The 16,469-nt window shown below is 47.5% G+C and overlaps 1 protein-coding gene across 1 annotated transcript; it reads right to left on the bottom strand.

Annotated features, from left to right (window-relative positions):
- Positions 1-2,782: 2,782 nt before the first annotated feature.
- POU4F2 (POU class 4 homeobox 2) lies at positions 2,783-6,514 on the bottom strand. Its single transcript, XM_079990367.1, has 2 exons — positions 5,887-6,514; positions 2,783-5,299 (listed from the first exon to the last, which is right to left on the bottom strand). Exons 1-2 carry the CDS (start codon positions 6,163-6,165, stop codon positions 4,361-4,363), a joined length of 1,218 nt encoding a protein of 405 aa, XP_079846493.1. The 5' UTR covers positions 6,166-6,514; the 3' UTR covers positions 2,783-4,360.
- Between the last annotated feature and the right edge of the window lie 9,955 nt (positions 6,515-16,469).

Below are 16,469 nucleotides of genomic sequence, written 5' to 3'. Positions count from 1 at the left end.
ACGCTTTGTCCAAAGCACTGGTTTCACTTCTTTCTTTCTTTTTAAGTGTGTGCGCAACTCCAATCTATACTTTCTGTGTCCACTACCTCAGCCAACTCCATCCCCGGATCATATTTCCATGTCTTAACAACTATCCCTAGCAGCAACTGCTGTGCCGTTTTGAGTGTTGTCAAAAATATCTCTCAGCATATGGGCCATCTGCTTTGATTGAAAGACTATCAGGCTCCTAGGAAGCACTTCTTAGCCGTTCAAAGTGTATCAATAATAATATTTCGGTACCGACAGGCGAATCTTAAAAGGTGGCGTTACAAAGAACCGACTAACTTCTTCCTTTTAGCGTCACATGCCGCTGCTTTCTCGAAAATCGAAATACACTGTATTTTTCTGATCAGGGTTTTTTTTTGGTCTGTATCAGTTTATCAGGCAAGAGATCAAGGAAAACACAGTTCCTTCGAATGCCTTCCTGATTACACCTAATAAGCAAATGAAAGAGAAATATTTTGTGCTTGGAAGCATAGGGCTCTGAATTAACATAACGCGAAGAAAGATTTATTTGATCGATTAATGGTGAAATTACACCATTATAATATGATGCATCATTTCAGTAAGGAGATATCAACTCTTGTACTGTCGGCGGTGGGGGGTAGCGCCCTTTATTCTTCTCTCTGTCATATGTACAAAGCCTATGGATTTGTGTCAGCTCAAAATATTAAGTGGCTTCGTTGCCAATATTTTGCGCCCCCGTTGCAAATCTTTTCCCCTTTCTCGGTATTTTGTTTTCTTAAACGTATTTGCAGTAGGTTCGCACGTGAGCGTATATTCTAAGATCAAATGAAACTTCGTTTAGTTTGCTGAGTCCCAGTAGCAAAAAGCTGCCACATTCATCTCCCTTCCTCCACCCACCCCTCCTTCCCAGCTCACTCCGCCGCCGCCCCCCCCCCCCCTCTCTCTCTCATTGCCTCTCTCTTCTTCGCTGTCTCCCTCTGTGAAAGGGAAGAGACAGCCTCTGGCAAACTGGCAAGATTGAACTGAGAGCAAGAGAGCGCCGAGGAGCTGTCCTTGGTGCTGAAAGCACAGGCGGCAGGGAGCAGATCGGCTGCAGTGGCAATATCATCATTGTCACCGAAAAATCAAAGGTGGGCGGAAGAAAGGGTGGAAAGAGAAGGGTGGTGAGGCTGTTTCCACTCGCTAACTTTTGTATGTAAAAAAACAAATAAAAGATTTTTAACAAATACTGGAACCTTTTTTTGCTCACAGACCAGTCTCTCATAGGCCACGGACCCGGCTCCACAATGGCAATGACAAGAAGACTTGGTTTTATCACCCTAACATCATTTTAGGGGGGATGTAGATAAGCTCACCAGAGCCTTAAAATTCCAGCAGAAAACAGCTCCCCCCTCCCGCCCCCATTCAAACTCGCTACATCAAAGACGTGTCTCCTTAGGCAATAAGGTTGCCAATTTGCACACCTCGGTTTGATTCCAAGGAGACACAACACACCAGATACAAAGCTTTCTATGGGCTGCTAGTTCTTTACCAGGACAGCATAGTTCTGTCGGGTATTTATATAGCTCCTTCTGGGCGATCTTTTGATCGCATGGCATCATTTAAATTTAGCTCTTGATCCGGGGCAATTCGTGGCCGCTTATCAAACCCAAGGGGAGCTACAGCAGCGGTTTGTCTGTGGGTGGTGGGGTGAGGGAAAGAAAATCTGCTGTCCTTTTTCCAGATCTTTCCCTGGGGCATCTTCGGTCTTCCCACAGAAGTGTGTCTTGTTCTAGGTTAGGAGCACATGAAAAGTTCTCCACCTAAACATCTTGTGCAAACCTCTGCACTCCTAACCTGCCCAACCCTGTGCAGTTTTATTCGGAAAGTAGCCTGTGTTCAGTAGGGCCTACCTCGTATTAAGTCTGTTTAGGATTGCAGCAGCCTACATTTGAAACTTGGCTCCGCTATTGGTTAGATTTGTTTAGCTGTGATGCTGCAGCTGATTCCCCCCCACCCCCGCATGTCTTTGAAGCACTTTAAGCAGTACAGGAAATGAGGACAAATAAGCGGGCAAGCCTTTCTCTTCTTCTTCTTCTTCTTCTTCACCCCCTCTCTCCTCCCCGGTTCTGTCTGTCTCTTGATCTTGCTGCTTATGCGCTTGGCACTGCGGTGGTGGCGCGGAGCTCTGGGGACTCAACCTGCCCTCGTCATCATTCCCAGAGTCCAGCTACGAAGACGGGCTAATTGAATAGCTCCCTTCCAAAGTCCCTAAGCGCCATAGTCATTTTCTATGCCCCGGGTTTCTGCAATCTGGCTATCTACAGCCACAATACACTGAAGCCCATCAAGGAAATGTTATAGATTTACATACGATGCGCAGGAGGAAAGCAATAACGTAATCCTTGCAAGGTCCAGGAAATAAATGCCAACACAGAGATGTGTGGTTCTCTCCTAATCTGAATACACACCAGGAGTTTGAAATACTTTGGGTCAATAGAAAGGGCTACTGAAAGAAATAATTCATACCTTGACTAGCTGATGCTAAACCCAATGAATTGAAAGTAAGTCCCACTGATTCCAGTGAAATCTGTTTCCAAAGAAGTGAGTTCGAATTACAAGTCTCTGTAGCGTTTTGGAAAGAGTTCAAATTCAATAACACAATCTAAAATGAGGGGGGGAGGGGGGAAGGAACTCGGGAAACAGGTTTTTTTGTCAATAAAACGTTAAAATCTTTTTTTTTAATGAAAGACAATTCAACAACATTTTAAATAAATCAATACATTACCATAATAAATAAACTTTCTATTAACAAAACCAAAGAAATCGTCATAATGTACAGAAGTAGGACTTCAAAGAGCCTTTCGAACATAACAGCAATGCAGCGAAATCTGTAAGAATATAACTGTATGTGCGTCAATTCTGAATGAATTATTTACAATACACAACGGTACCACAATCTAAGTACCTCGGGGAGGGTTTGTTTCAAAAGAGTTGTACCGAACAATGTGAATTTACAAACAGTGCATTCTCCTTTTTTATCTCTTGCGCGCCCGATCTCTCTCGCTCTCCTTTTCTCTCCCTAATATCGTTTTGGCTTTTCTACAAACAAAACCTCCGAAAATAATGCAAAAGCGAGAGAAAAACACCCTCTAGCAATCAAAGGAAATAAAGAGTAACTAGGAGACCCGAACACTGACGAGAAATAGCGTTGAAATCTAGAACAGATAGCTACTTAGATGAAAGGAAATCTAAAAGCAACAGAACCCACCACCCTGTCGCCTAATCAAGGGGCGCCTTTTTAAGCAGCGTGTGGTGGGGACGATCTGGGGAATCCCCCCATTAAATATGTAACGCAGTCAACAAATACCTCCTTGGACAAGTGAGTCATTCTACACAAACAACGCAGGACAGCCACTATAGAGTGAGAACGCCTTACAAATATTTGCTGGAGAAACAGTTTCAATTCAGGTGAAAATATACAGATGGCCAAAAGGATTCCTCCTTTTTAAATAGTAATAAAAAGTTTAAAGTTCGTAAACGCTACCAACCAACGGAAAATAATGAATTTACACTAACCATACTTTTTTTCCTTTTAACTTTTTTTTTATCTCGACTTTGATGAAAGAGGTTCAATTAATTAGGATGAGCACAAAATGAAGTTACTAGAGAGATAAATCAATAATTTACAAGGGGTTGTTTGGCAGTAATCTAATAATAGCTCTTAAAAGATCTGTGAACACAGCAGGATCAGCGCTTTCCTTCCACATTATCACTTAAGAGAAGGAAACAGATAATAGCCACAGTAAAAATATATATATATATTTATAATATGCAGTGTAATCGCAGAAAACCTGCCATCTTATTTTTTAAAAAAATCAAAATACTTTTGAGACGCCTCTCTTATGGTATAAGTTTCAACTCTAGATTAAAGTTTCAGTCTCTCTAATCGGTTTATTATTTTTTCCTGAAAAATAGCTGCAAAGGGTACTCTTACATCTGAACAAAGACGATGTCTTTAAGAATAAAAACAACTCTTACTTGATACGTCTTCGGTCCTTTATAAAGATTTCTTATCTGCTTTCACACAATCAGTCTGTCTTTGATGCCTGCTCAAAAAGTCTGAGCTTTCAAGTCCAATTATTTCTGCTGCCAACTTTTTCAACTTGACAATTTACTTCTCCAGTCAAAGTCTCTCTCTCAGTGTGTGTGTGTGTGTGTGTCTCAGTCTGACCCTCTTGATGAACTCTGGCCTCTTCCTTTCTCTTCCGGAAATCGAAGTGGAAAAGTCTACTGGCAATGTTAGTGTTTACTTATTATTTTACTTTTCTGAGGGGTTTTAAAAAATTTCTAAGCAGAAAGGTTTCCAAAGACTCTAAATCCCAGCGGAATATTTCATCCGTTTCTGTTTCTGTCTCTGGTTACAGAACCAGACCCGAACCACGTTCTTCTTGAGGTCCAGTTTCTCCGCGATGGCCGCTATTTTTTCCGAGGAAGGACGCGGCTGGATGGCGAAGTAGGCTTCCAGGGACCTCTTTTCCGGAGCCGCGATGGAAGTGCGTTTCCTTTTCTTCTCTGCGCCGTTGAAGAGCTCCGGCTTGGTCAGCTTCTCCCGGTGCGATTTCTCCGCCTCTTCCAGCCAGGCTTGTAGGATGGGCTTGAGGGCGATCATGTTGTTATGGGACAAGGTGAGCGACTCAAACCTGCAGATGGTGCTTTGGCTTAGGGATCCCACCCCGGGGATCTTGAGGTTGGCCAGGGCCGAGCCCACATCCGCTTGGGTCACCCCCAGCTTGATCCTCCTCTGCTTGAACCGCTCGGCGAAGGCTTCCAAGTCCCGCGGGTCCGCGTCCACGTCGCTCATGCAGCCCATGTGCGAGGGCAGCCCGTGGGCGTGGGCCATGCTGAGAGCCGCCTGGTGCATGGGGTTCATGCTGGCCATGTGGGGAGCGTGGCCCGGCGTGGAGACCACCGAGCCGTCGGGGCCCGTCATGGCACCCAGCGCCAGCCCCGGCGTGATGTGTTCCAAAAGCTCCCCTTCCAGCGCCTGGTGAGGTTGGTGGTGGTGGTGGTGGTGATGGTGGTGATGGTGGCTGCCGGACAGGGCAGAGGGGTGGGAGATGGGCACCGAGGAGGAGGAGGCGGCCGACGTGCAAGGGATGGTGTTCATGGTGTGGTAGGTGGCGTCGGGCTTGAAGGGGCTGTGGTGCGGCGGGTGGTGGTGGTGGCTCTTGCCGGGAGAGACGATGTCCACCGCAGCCAGGGCTTCCGCGCGGGCCAGCAGGCTCTCGTCCAGACCGCCGAAGATGTTGCTCTGCAATTGCAAATAGAAGGCACACATTACTGCTGCCAAGAGGGAATTCGCCTCCTTGCTCCTCGGGGTGCCATCCGAGGCAGAGAGAGAGAGAGAGAGAGAGAGAGAGAGAGAGAGAGATGAGGAGAGAGAGAGAGATGAAAAGAGAAAAAGAGGAGAGAAGAGAGGTAGAAATAGGGGGAAAGAGAGAGCTGGAAAGAGAAAGAAAAATGGAAAAAGAAAGGTATGGGGAAAGGGAGGGAGAGAGGCAGAGAAGAGGAAGAGGGAGGAAAGAAGGAAAGAGAAAGTGGGAAAGCAACGAGGGCAGAAAGAAGCAGGGGGCAGTCAGGCAACTCTCTCTCTCTCTCTTTCTCTCTCTCTCTCTCTCTCTCTTTCTGACGCTTCCCCCCCTCCTCCCAGCCCGGCTCGGCAGCAGCATCGCAGGTCGTAAAAATTCATGGCAGCCCCTTGGAAGCCTGCGCTGGGTTTGGGGAGGGCGGGAGGCGCGCGGGGCTGATTTGCTGCCTGGCCATGAAATAAACATGCCGGCGCCTGGGCTGCCCCCTTTCCACCCTTCCCGCCCTGGCGAGCGACGGAGAGCGACCTACCGGCGGGGTGGGCAGGCAGGCGCGGCGCAGGGCCTCCGAGGTGCTGTTGCTGCTGGTGGTGCTGCTGGGCGCGCTGCTGCGCCCGCCCGCGCCCCCGCTGCCGGCGTTGGAGATGCTGGGCGAGCTGGCCGACGGCACGGAGGCGGCCGCCGACGAGGTGCACGGCGACGCGGAGTGCAGGGCCGAGTACTTGGCCTCGTGGAGGCCGCCGCCGCCGCCCCCGCCACCTCCGTGCGCCATGCCGAAGGGCTGCTTGCTGTTGAGGGACATCATCATCATGGTGGCCGGCGGGAAAGGCGAGGAGGCGAAGAGGCGGGAAAAGGCGCGAGGAGAAGTTGCTGCCTCAGCGGCCGCCGCCGCCCCGTCGGACTGAGGCGCCTCGCCGGCTCTCGCGTCCTCTGCCTGCCCCTTCGGCGAAGCCTCTTCCTCTCGCCACTCTCCGCTGTCAAACTGCCCCCTCAGCCGCCTCGCCGCTGGCTTTTTACTCGCCTTGCCCCCCCTCTCGCTGCCTTGTCACTAGGACGCCCCCCAACTCTTTGGGGAAAGTCCCTTCCCTTCCTCCTCCTCCTCCTCCTCCTCCTCCTCCTGCCCCTTCCCTGCCAGTCCTCCTTGCCTGCCTTCCTCGCCTCTCCTCAGCGCCCCTCCTTCCCCTCCCCAGCGCCTCCCCCTGAAGCGCCAGAGGCCCCCTCGTCCCGCCCGCCCTCCGCCGCTCCCGGCGCCCCAAGAAGCCCCCTCCCCGCCCAGCCCAGCCCAGCCCAGCCTCCCTCAGCTTGGAGCCCCGCCAGCTGTTGCTCAAACTGGAGCAAGAGCCCCGAAGCGCTGCCTTCTTTCTTCGCCGCCGGCTTCCCCTCCCTGCCCGCCCAGCAGCAAAAAGAGGAGGAAGAAAGGCGGGAGGAGCGCTCTAGCCTCGCCCTATTGTTCCTTCCTCGGCGGCTGGGACGCCGCCTCAGCGCTGGGCTGCGGCACACCTTGGCCTGGCAGGTGCCTAGCGCGAGCCAGCGAGACCTCCGCGTAACTGGGCTGAGCGAGTCTTTCTGTCTCCCTCTGTTTCTCTCTGCTCGTCGCCCATTGGACGCGGGCGAAGCCGGGGCTGGCAAGGCGAGACGCATGCGTCCTGCGAGAGAGCGCGCGCGCGTGTGGCTGTCGAGCGAGGGGCTGGAGGAGCGCGAGGAGGGAGACGGAGAAGGGAGCGAGGGATTGTAGGAGCTGCGCGTGAGAGAGAGAGAGAGAGAGAGAGAGAGATATTAGACGTTAATGCTAAGAGGGAACCTGAAAGGAGATATAATCACCAATATGTTGGCAGGATGATGTGCGGAGAAGGGAGGGGAAATGTGTGAGTGAGGGGACACGGGGTGGAAAAGTGCGAGAGAAGATGTCCTGTGGAGAGCAAGGGAGGGAGACCTCGTGGCTGGCGAGAGCGGGGGTCCCCGCGAGGCCACGTCGTGGTCCTTTCTGAGGGGCTGAAAGACGAAGGAGACAGCGGGCTGTTTCGAAGCAGAGCAGAATGTGTGTGTATTTGTGTGTGAGAGAGATGTGGATTGAACTTCACTGTCCTGGGAGGTGAGCTCTGTGGGACGGATAAAAGTGTTTGCTATAGTTGTATGTAGATGACATACAGGATTTCGTTGCGCTTTTTTCTGCCTCTGTGCGGAGTCCATAGAGCAGTCCTGCGAGTGAGTGAGTGTGTGTGTGTGAATATAATCTAACGTATCTATCTCCCTTGGCTTGTGTTCTTATGTTGAGGCTGCTCCCTGGTTGGGGCTGTTGCAATAGTGTCGCGAGGGGGGCTGGGGAGAGACAAGTCCACCCTTCTTCTTCCACGAGGCGGAGAGAGCGAAGGGAAGGAGGGGTCTGGAGAAAGGTGAAAGCCTTTCCATTTGAGTTATTATCATTCATTAGCCACCGCGGAGTGGAGGGGGGGAGGGAGGCAGTTTGCCCCGAGAGACTTCACTGCGCAGGTGCAGCAGGAGGACACCCCGCGCCACACACCCGCTACCCCAGAGACTGACTGGCACAACTCCCCTGAGTTGCCGCTGGCGCCTGGTTTTTATCCTGCCGCGGTGGCTCTTGGGAATTGGAATCCTGCCGCTCTCCTCCTCCTCCTCCTCCTCCTCCTCCTCCGAAGTGGGCGCGTGCCAGAGGGTGGTGCCGTCGCCTCCCCTCGGTCGCTCCCCGCACCGTCACCTTTGTTTGCCGTTTCCTGCGTCGCGCTCTGTAGGCTGGATGAAGCTGCCCGCCTTCAGGGGCCAGGCGCTGCGGGAGAAGTAGCTGCTTGCTGGAGGGGGTGCGAAGGGCGGGGCAGAGCAGAGCAGGGGACCAGCTGATGGCTCTGCTCCCTGCCAGCCAACAGCCTGTCTCTCTAGTGCCATTGCTTTTCCGCTTGGCCTCATGCAGGAGTTCTACGTGGGATTCCCACGGGTGCCATGGGCCTCTCCAGGCTAACGTGACACTAGGGGGAGGAGATGCCCCCAAATGTTCAGACCTTTCACCTCTTGCAATCCGGCATCTTAGTGCCACCCAAAGCCGCATGGTGGGCTCAGTTCTGAGCCCAGCCAGTTCCTTGGCTCTGTCAGTTTTATGATGGATGGGTTTCATATTTAATATATATATAGGTGTGGGTGGGTGGGTGTGTAAAAGAGAGGGGGGGAAGGCTGCTGAGTGACTTATTTCAATACAGCTGGCCCTTTTGTGTGCCTTAATTTTACACTAGGCGGCTCCAGCAGGTTTCTCACCCCAAACGATAGGCTTCGTAATTTTCAGGGAAATAATAATAATAATAATAAAAATCCATTGTATCAGCTCTCACTGTCGCCAGCTCAGAGAAATGAAATAAATCAAAGTTAAAAGCTTGAGTATCATTTAATTATTGTGCGAACAGCGCTTGGAAAGGAGTGGAACAACATCTCTAAACAAATTATGGCCGGGCCAGGAAGGAATTATTAGATTGAAATTTCATTTAGGCTCGGGAGACACAGCGCTTCAATATGTAATCTGTTATGCCTCATCTGATTTGTATGCTTAATTCAGCTTGACGAATTTATTAGTTTTCATAATAGTAAAAAAAAAAAAAAAGAGCAAACCACGGAGCAGCACTATGGGCTAATGCATTGTGTGTACTATAAATTGTATGTAACCGTTGAAAGGCTGAAGTCTATAGAAATCTTTTATTAATGGCAACATAGAAAGGGAGCAGATTCTTGCAAGCCTTTAAGGAGTTCATGTCAGCCCTCCACAGGGCTGTCTCGGTAGGCCATTAACACATCGTCATACTAATTAGGCTACTTCATCAGTGATATAATTTCAAACTTTAAATTATGTTCTAATTAACAAGGGTTGTCCAATTTGCTTAATCTTCAAAAGCCTTTTGGCTTGTCTAATTAGTCTAAACTATTGAGCATCTCAAACGCCTAATAAAAAGATCTGTAGATAATATTTTTGTATTTTCATTGAAAGAAGTTTACAAGGGACAGTTGAAGGGCAGAGGTGGAAAGCAGGTTTCTCTAGCCATCAGCAATTGGACTGGCCAGTCATATTCCATATTTGTGTTACAGGTCGAGGAATCCTAAGAAAGCAATAGCTGTTTAACATTGCATTTCAGGATACTATTGAAAATTAAAAACAAAGGCTGAGGACAATTGTGCTTCCCACAAATCAGCCAAACAGACCTCAAATCAAATTATCTTCTAATTTTCTAACAGATAATTAACAGGGCATTCTCAATTTAATACTTAGCTCTCAAGTGAACTTTGAGTTTAAAAACCCTCTTTTAAAAATATTTAACCCCCTGTATTGGGTTTAATTACTTGCACTAGTTGTTTTAATGTATGCTGTCACATGGGAGAACTGAGAATGCATATCGTTAATATGAATTAATCTTGATTTTAATAGCAACTGACAACTGATCTCCAAAATGCTAAACACTTGTCACCACTTCCTATGGTAAATAAGGGATTATAATATATTAATGAAATAAAGGGAACACTCGTGAAATAAGTGGGCAAACTTTGTTTGGTGCTACGTTTAGCTAAGATTATTTAAACACTGCAGTCTCCAAGGCCTCCTTTTCCAAAGGTCTGGGCAGAAGGGAAACTACCAAATCCGCGATACTAATGTAGATTAGTCATTCACTCTCTTTTCAGCAAAACCTTCTCCCCTCAACAGTATGTGACCTATATTGTCTGCTATCCTGTGTATCGTTGGGGGGACAGATCCTACTGAAGCAAATGAGACTTAAGCTGCCCAATTCTGCTCGGGAATGGAACTCTTGTCATTAAACATAGATTCGTCTGTAGTTCTGATATGTAGCTATAAGCCCTTTTTTCCTCCGTGAGAAAACACATAGAAACAAACAAAAACCCTAAGTCACCATTCATATAGCTTCCTTCAAGCCCACGTGACAAAAGTCAGGCAAAAGCGGACAACGTAAACAAGGTGCTAACCTTGCACCAGACATTTTAAAATCTCTTAGTCACCACAAAATACTCTGGAATAGATGCGCACCATATAATGTAATGTTGTAGTTTACGCTTTGACCTCTGTGAAAGAGTCGAGTCCTGATTCCTGGCCTCTCTAAGATCAGTGGGAAATTGTTCGTTGGATGGGATGTCAAATGCTTGGGAAAGGTTCCCTTGGATAGTCATGGGAAAACAGAGTTGTGGGAGAATTCGGGGGTCTAAAGAGGCGACTGTTGTCTCATCATGAACCTGATTGGAGTTGAACTGAGGACGTATTCACGACTTAACAGTTTGCCTTCCAACAGGAATATGTTGTTCTGCATGTTGAAGATGTTATTATTTTTAAACCCCAAGCAGGAAATTAGCTCGGGTTCCCCACATCAGAGAGTCTTTGGGCACTTCTGGATTTGGAGGCCTCTTTGTCTAGCAGCAGCTTCTGCCACCGACTGGCCTCAGACAGATGTGAAATGCAGCTGTCCCAGAGCAGCGTCAAGCCCTCGGGTACCAGCGCAAGGCTGCCTTCGCAAGCCTTCCAAAGCCATTAGTCTTCCTGCAGGCTCTGCGCACAAATGGACTTGCCTAAATAAAATTAGAGTCCCCCTTTCATTGCCTGACCCACGCAGACATCTGGGGAGACATCACTGTCGCCTCTCATGTATCCCTGCTCTGATTTATGATTAAAATTTAAAGCACGCATTCATATTTTACCGAACCTAATGCGTCAGATGAAATTTTAATCCATTAAGATGCAGGCTATACTTTAGGAAGCCCTGCCTTTGTTTTTCAGCAAGGAATAGAGAGTTCGGTTATGGTCAGGGCAGTTATTTATCGAAAATGCGGCTGTCCGATGCCCTCCCTGTTTTATATTAATGAACACACATTGCTTAGCACCTCCAGTTTTATTTTAGTGCACGGGAATGTTCCTCCGCCGCTGTCTCCCCTCACCCCGCTCAGCCCGGCTTTCCCAGTCAACAAACCTGCTCTGAGATGATTTATTCAAATAATTTGCTCGTTTTCTTTGCCTAACACGGACAATCCTATGGGGAGGAATGTTGCGCGGCACGGCTGCCAGGTGATGACAGTTACTGGCTGGTTAAGTGAAAGAGTCAGAGCTGCGCTCAGGAGTCTCTGCCTGGCGTGAGGGAGAACTTTGCAAGGAGTTTCAGGACCCTGGACAGCGCAGCGCGACCGGCGCTCCCTCTTCCTATTGGCAAGCGCGAAATGAGAGCAAATAAGCGCACCACCTTCCAACCCCCAGGAGATCCGCCTCGCTCCCTCCTTTCCTTGCGCACGCGCGCACACACAAACACAAACAGGAGGAATCCTGAAGAGAACCACTTCGGCCAACACGCCGGTTCACGCTGAGGCCAGAATCATCCTCTCAAGGTGCTGTTACCTGAAGACAACTTGGAATATTATACTAGCACCGAGTGGACCTTGTTCAGGTCAAGTGTTGCCTCGCAGGATACTAACAGCTAACATAGCCGAGATCGAGAAAACAGGAATGGGCTGTTCGTTGTCTGTTCTGCTGGTTCTTCATGGAAATCCGAAGGCTCGCTTAGAATAGCTCCCCGCTTCCTGTTGAGAACCTGCCATTTGAACGGGACTTGGACAGGTCCGAGTTCAAGCTCATAACAGAGCATTGGGTCCACTGGAGGTTCCCGGGCAGGTCATTTCCACCCTTTTACAAGTAGGAAATGGTCAACGAGGCAAGGGGGGGGGACTTGGCTCATGTTTGAACTTTTGTCTGCCATGAACTTTTTGGGCAGCCGTGGGAAGAGCCACAAAGTGAGTCTCTGAGCACCTGCTGAGAAATGGGTATAATCGCGATCTATTTCACAGACTTTCTGGGAAGGTTTTGAAGACGTTGTGAAGCAGTTACAAACACATTAGTTATGCACGTTCACTCGGATGCAAGTCCCACTGGGTTCAAAGGAACTTCTGCTTAGGATTGCAGCCTAAGTCTGCAATTCTAATCTATGCAGGCTTCCTTGGCTGTAAACTTGACCCCAGTGGGGCTTCCGAATAAACATGCATAGGATTGCACTGCACAGCTGTTACTTGGGACTGTGTCCGACGGAATTCAGTGCAGGTTACTTTTGAGTAAACATAGAATCGGGTTGTAAGGTGACAAATAAGGAATAAATTCTGCTAATATTTAATCTATGCTGAAACCCGTAATGATTAGTCTCCCTGGACAGAGTTCAGATTACTGAAATTATTTTGCCATCTCTAAACACTGACGAGTTCACCTGTGTTTTTGTTACTCCTCATATCTACCTTCTCAAATTGCAGCCAAAATCCAGGTACGAAGGACCAACCCTTCCCTTCCTGAGCAAATTGCCCTATAAGCACCTTCGCCATATTCAACGTTTACAGCGTCCTCCTGTTGACGTTTGCCCTGAAGCAAGTTCCTCCGAGTTCAGAGGCGCTCTCACGTTGAAGCTGAGCGACTCCCTTACCAGGGGCGGGGCAGTGGGAGCGGAGTGCCCTGATGACTTCCCCCTGGCGGGTGAATGTACCTTTCCCGAAGTTAAGTCAAGTCACGAAATCAAACTTAAAGCATGGAACAATCAATGAAGCTTTTTGCAATCCGTGGCGCCTTGTGCTTCCTGGCACTAACAGAAATGCAAGAAATCGAAACTTAATTACTTGAAAGAAATCCAGAAATCCCTCTGCATAATTTATCCGGGAGTTCTGGGGAGAGTTTGCGTTGAATTGTATGCATTTAAACTTGGTGCCTTCTCTCTCTCTCTCTCTCTCTCTCTCTCTCTCTCTCTCACACACACACACACATAAACAAACAAACAAACAAACAACACACGCTGGATTTGTAAACTGCTGGTTACTGGACTTCATTCTAAATCCTAGGGAGTATTTACATGCTCTTGTTTACGGAGCCATTTAGCACTTGACTAAAGTATTTCTCACCGATAACTAAAAGATAAAATAAAAGTGATTTTTTAACAGAGGACCCCCGCGCCGCCGCGGCTACCACCAAATATATGGTTCTTCTCTATACTGGAATTTCAGTTTAGCCGCTAGTCTGTTTTACTTATCCTTCTTGGCAGCCGTTTCATTTGCTTAGGAACTGGACAGGGAGTGAGACAGTCGAAACGGTACCGAGGATGGAGAAGTCAGACTGCTGGGCAGTGCAAGCTTTCGAGTTCCAAAGAAGTCTTCCCCAGAACAGAATAAGAACCAATTTTGTTTGACTAGAAAGCTCGCTGCCCTGCGAAATACAGTGGGCTCCTTTAAACCCCCTTCTGACTTTCTGGCATTCTGGATATCCCTGACCTGAGACTGCCTCAACGGGAGTTTGGTGGTGGTGATTGGGAGTTTCGAAGCTTGCAAGAGAGCGATCAGTACTTTCTTTTGGACTGTGGAAAGAAGACCATTAAACCGGTGCTATGAGCTGGAATCGCAGTTTGTGTATTGGTGTGTGTGTTTTAGCAGTCCCCCAAATCGCCCAGCCCCTCTTGCATTCATCAGTGGTACCCGACTATCCGCTGCTCAGAGTCACAAACCAACTTTTATGGCTCATAGAATTTGAACTGATGTTATGAAAAGATGAAAAATGCATGGGAGGGAGGGAGGGAGGGGAGAAACTCCCTGGAAACATCAAGTACATTTTTATTTAACTCACATTAGTGAAAATATAATGTAAAAAGTGAAAGGATCTAACAAAACCATTAATAATTTAAAAAATAATTAAAGATAGTCTGTCCTTACTATTCATAGCCATTCAGCACCTTAGACAAAGAAAGTGGAATATGCTTAGCGTGAGAAGGGATGTGAGCAAACTGCTAATCAGGAATCAGGTAGAAACAATGATTGCCCTGCTTCTCTAAGAGATGCAGAGAGGGACTGTCTTGTATTGGCCTTGTTTCTGCAGGTGAAGATGCATTCTGGATTCGTAGTTGTATAAAGCTTTCCAGTAAGCTGTTACCCAGATTTCAATCACTTCATAAACCCTGGTCTCACCCATGGAGGGAGCACATCAGTACTGACATTGCTGTCATTTTTTACCCACAGAGTTCCATAAATTTCCTTACAGAGAAGTAGCCCTGACAACATGAACAACGCATCTAGTGCTCCCATCATTCTCCTTTGGATGTAGACTTTTTCCTACAAGAATTATTCTCTGTGAATTTGTACTGTGTAAAAATTGCCCACAAAGTGATTGGGGCATTGAATTGGAGAAAAGTGGAAAGGGTAGTGATGGCCACCAACTTGGGTGGCTTCATAAGAAGATCAGATGAATTCGTGGAATAGACAAGCCATAACGGCTGCATTCTACTTCCACTGCCAGAGACAATATGGCTTTGGATAACCATGCTTAGAACCATGGGTGGGGAGAATGCTGTTGCATTCAGGTCCTGTTTGTGGGCTTCCCACTGGGGCAACTGATTGGCCACTGTGAGAACAGGATGCTAGCTAGACCAGATGGGCCTGATACACCAGGACTCTTCCTGTTTTCTTATGATGAGGTATCCCATATGTCAAGGTGGACAAGTCCTACAGTCTCTTATTCCTGCTTAATCTCTTTCCCTCAAACCTGGCATAATATAGTTCTGCATTAGGGAAAACCCAAAGCACCAAGGGAAACTTGAGATCTTTTAGACTGGTGGGAAGTGAAGAAACTGCCATCCTAATTTATTTTTGATATATCTCAGTAGATGAGAGGGTCAGGACAATCCTTCCAATTCACATGCTATGTGTCAGGCAGATGTGACAGCCAACCAGTGTAAAGGGAGAGAACAGAGCCTCACTCCTCCAAATTGTGGAGATATAGAACCTCTCTTTATACTTTTTTTATATATATATATACTTTTTTATACTTTTTTTCTCTTTATACTGAGCAGATGGGAAGATCCAAGAAGTGTGGGTTTCTCTTGGGCTGGATCAGGCCAATAGCCCATCTAGTTCAACACATTCAAAATACAGCATTTGTGCTCAGGGAGTTTGTACTAAGGCAGGAGAACAAGTAGTTTCTTACCTGTTTGCCAATATATATAATATTTGACCCTGTAACCTAATTAACCCCCATGCATTTATTTATTCCATATGTTTCTAAGGCACCCATGGTCCATCAGTGTAAACACAGGCAATATAGCTGAGGATTCCTTTTAACATATCCAACATGCCTATCCATTTTAGTTAACATAGATCTGGGCAGTGTCCTGGCATGGATGAAACAAAGACAGAACAAGGTGCTATTTTACTTGGAATCGTTCCACTTTTAAACTGTGCATCATTACAGTCTAGTGAATCTGGCAATACCAAAAGACAGGTTAGGCCGAGGAATTATTTAGATAGTATGTGTCTCCACTGCTTGGAGTTCCAACTCCAGCATGACAGATGGGACAACAAATAGCAGAGGGATAAACTGAGCTACCATTGGGGGCAGATGTTGTGCATTAGTGCACAACCCTCTTCCACCAGTGCTCAGATTGCATGATTATGTTTCTTATCAGCACTCTGCTGACAGCATACCAACCTGTAGGCTTTTGTTGTGTAGACACTGCCTAAGAAGAAGCTTGCTGGACCTAGGGGCCATCCAGAATGGTACCCTGTTTCCAACTGCAGTCCCTCAAAAACTTTCAAGTGCACAAGGTGGGTATGAAGGTGGCAGTCCTGCCATTATTGGTTCCTAAGTAACCTATATAGCCTTCCCTCCATTTGTTTTTCTGACTTGGCATGCTCCAAACTGTAGTCACCTGGAACTAAAGTCTACATAAGCATTCAGAAGCAAGTGAAAGGAGCATGGTACCCACCACCTTGCCTACTTGTGCAAATTTTACTGGAAAGGTGGGGAGGGGCATATGTTTTTTATCTTGGGGCCCCCATCCAGCCCAAGACAAAACCATGGTCTTGATATTGTAAGCCCTCTCCTATCTATTAAGAAAACTGCCTTCCATCAGGGGCTCTTCTTTAAAGAAAACAATATTAAGCAATAATCTATAATGGTGTTCCTTTGAGCACATGGTATTTGATCCTCCAGTGAGGAATTACAACTGTATTCAGTGTTAAGGAATTGGACTTGCTTCCAGAGGAGGTGACAGGGCATTTATGCAGGTATTGAGCCCAGCATTTCTATTTAAACAAGCAAACAAACAAACTTTGCTC

This window comes from Podarcis cretensis (genome assembly GCF_951804945.1).
Source record: "Podarcis cretensis genome assembly, chromosome: 9".
NCBI classification, from domain to species: domain Eukaryota; kingdom Metazoa; phylum Chordata; class Lepidosauria; order Squamata; family Lacertidae; genus Podarcis; species Podarcis cretensis.
This window is presented reverse-complemented; position numbering and strand designations above follow the sequence as displayed.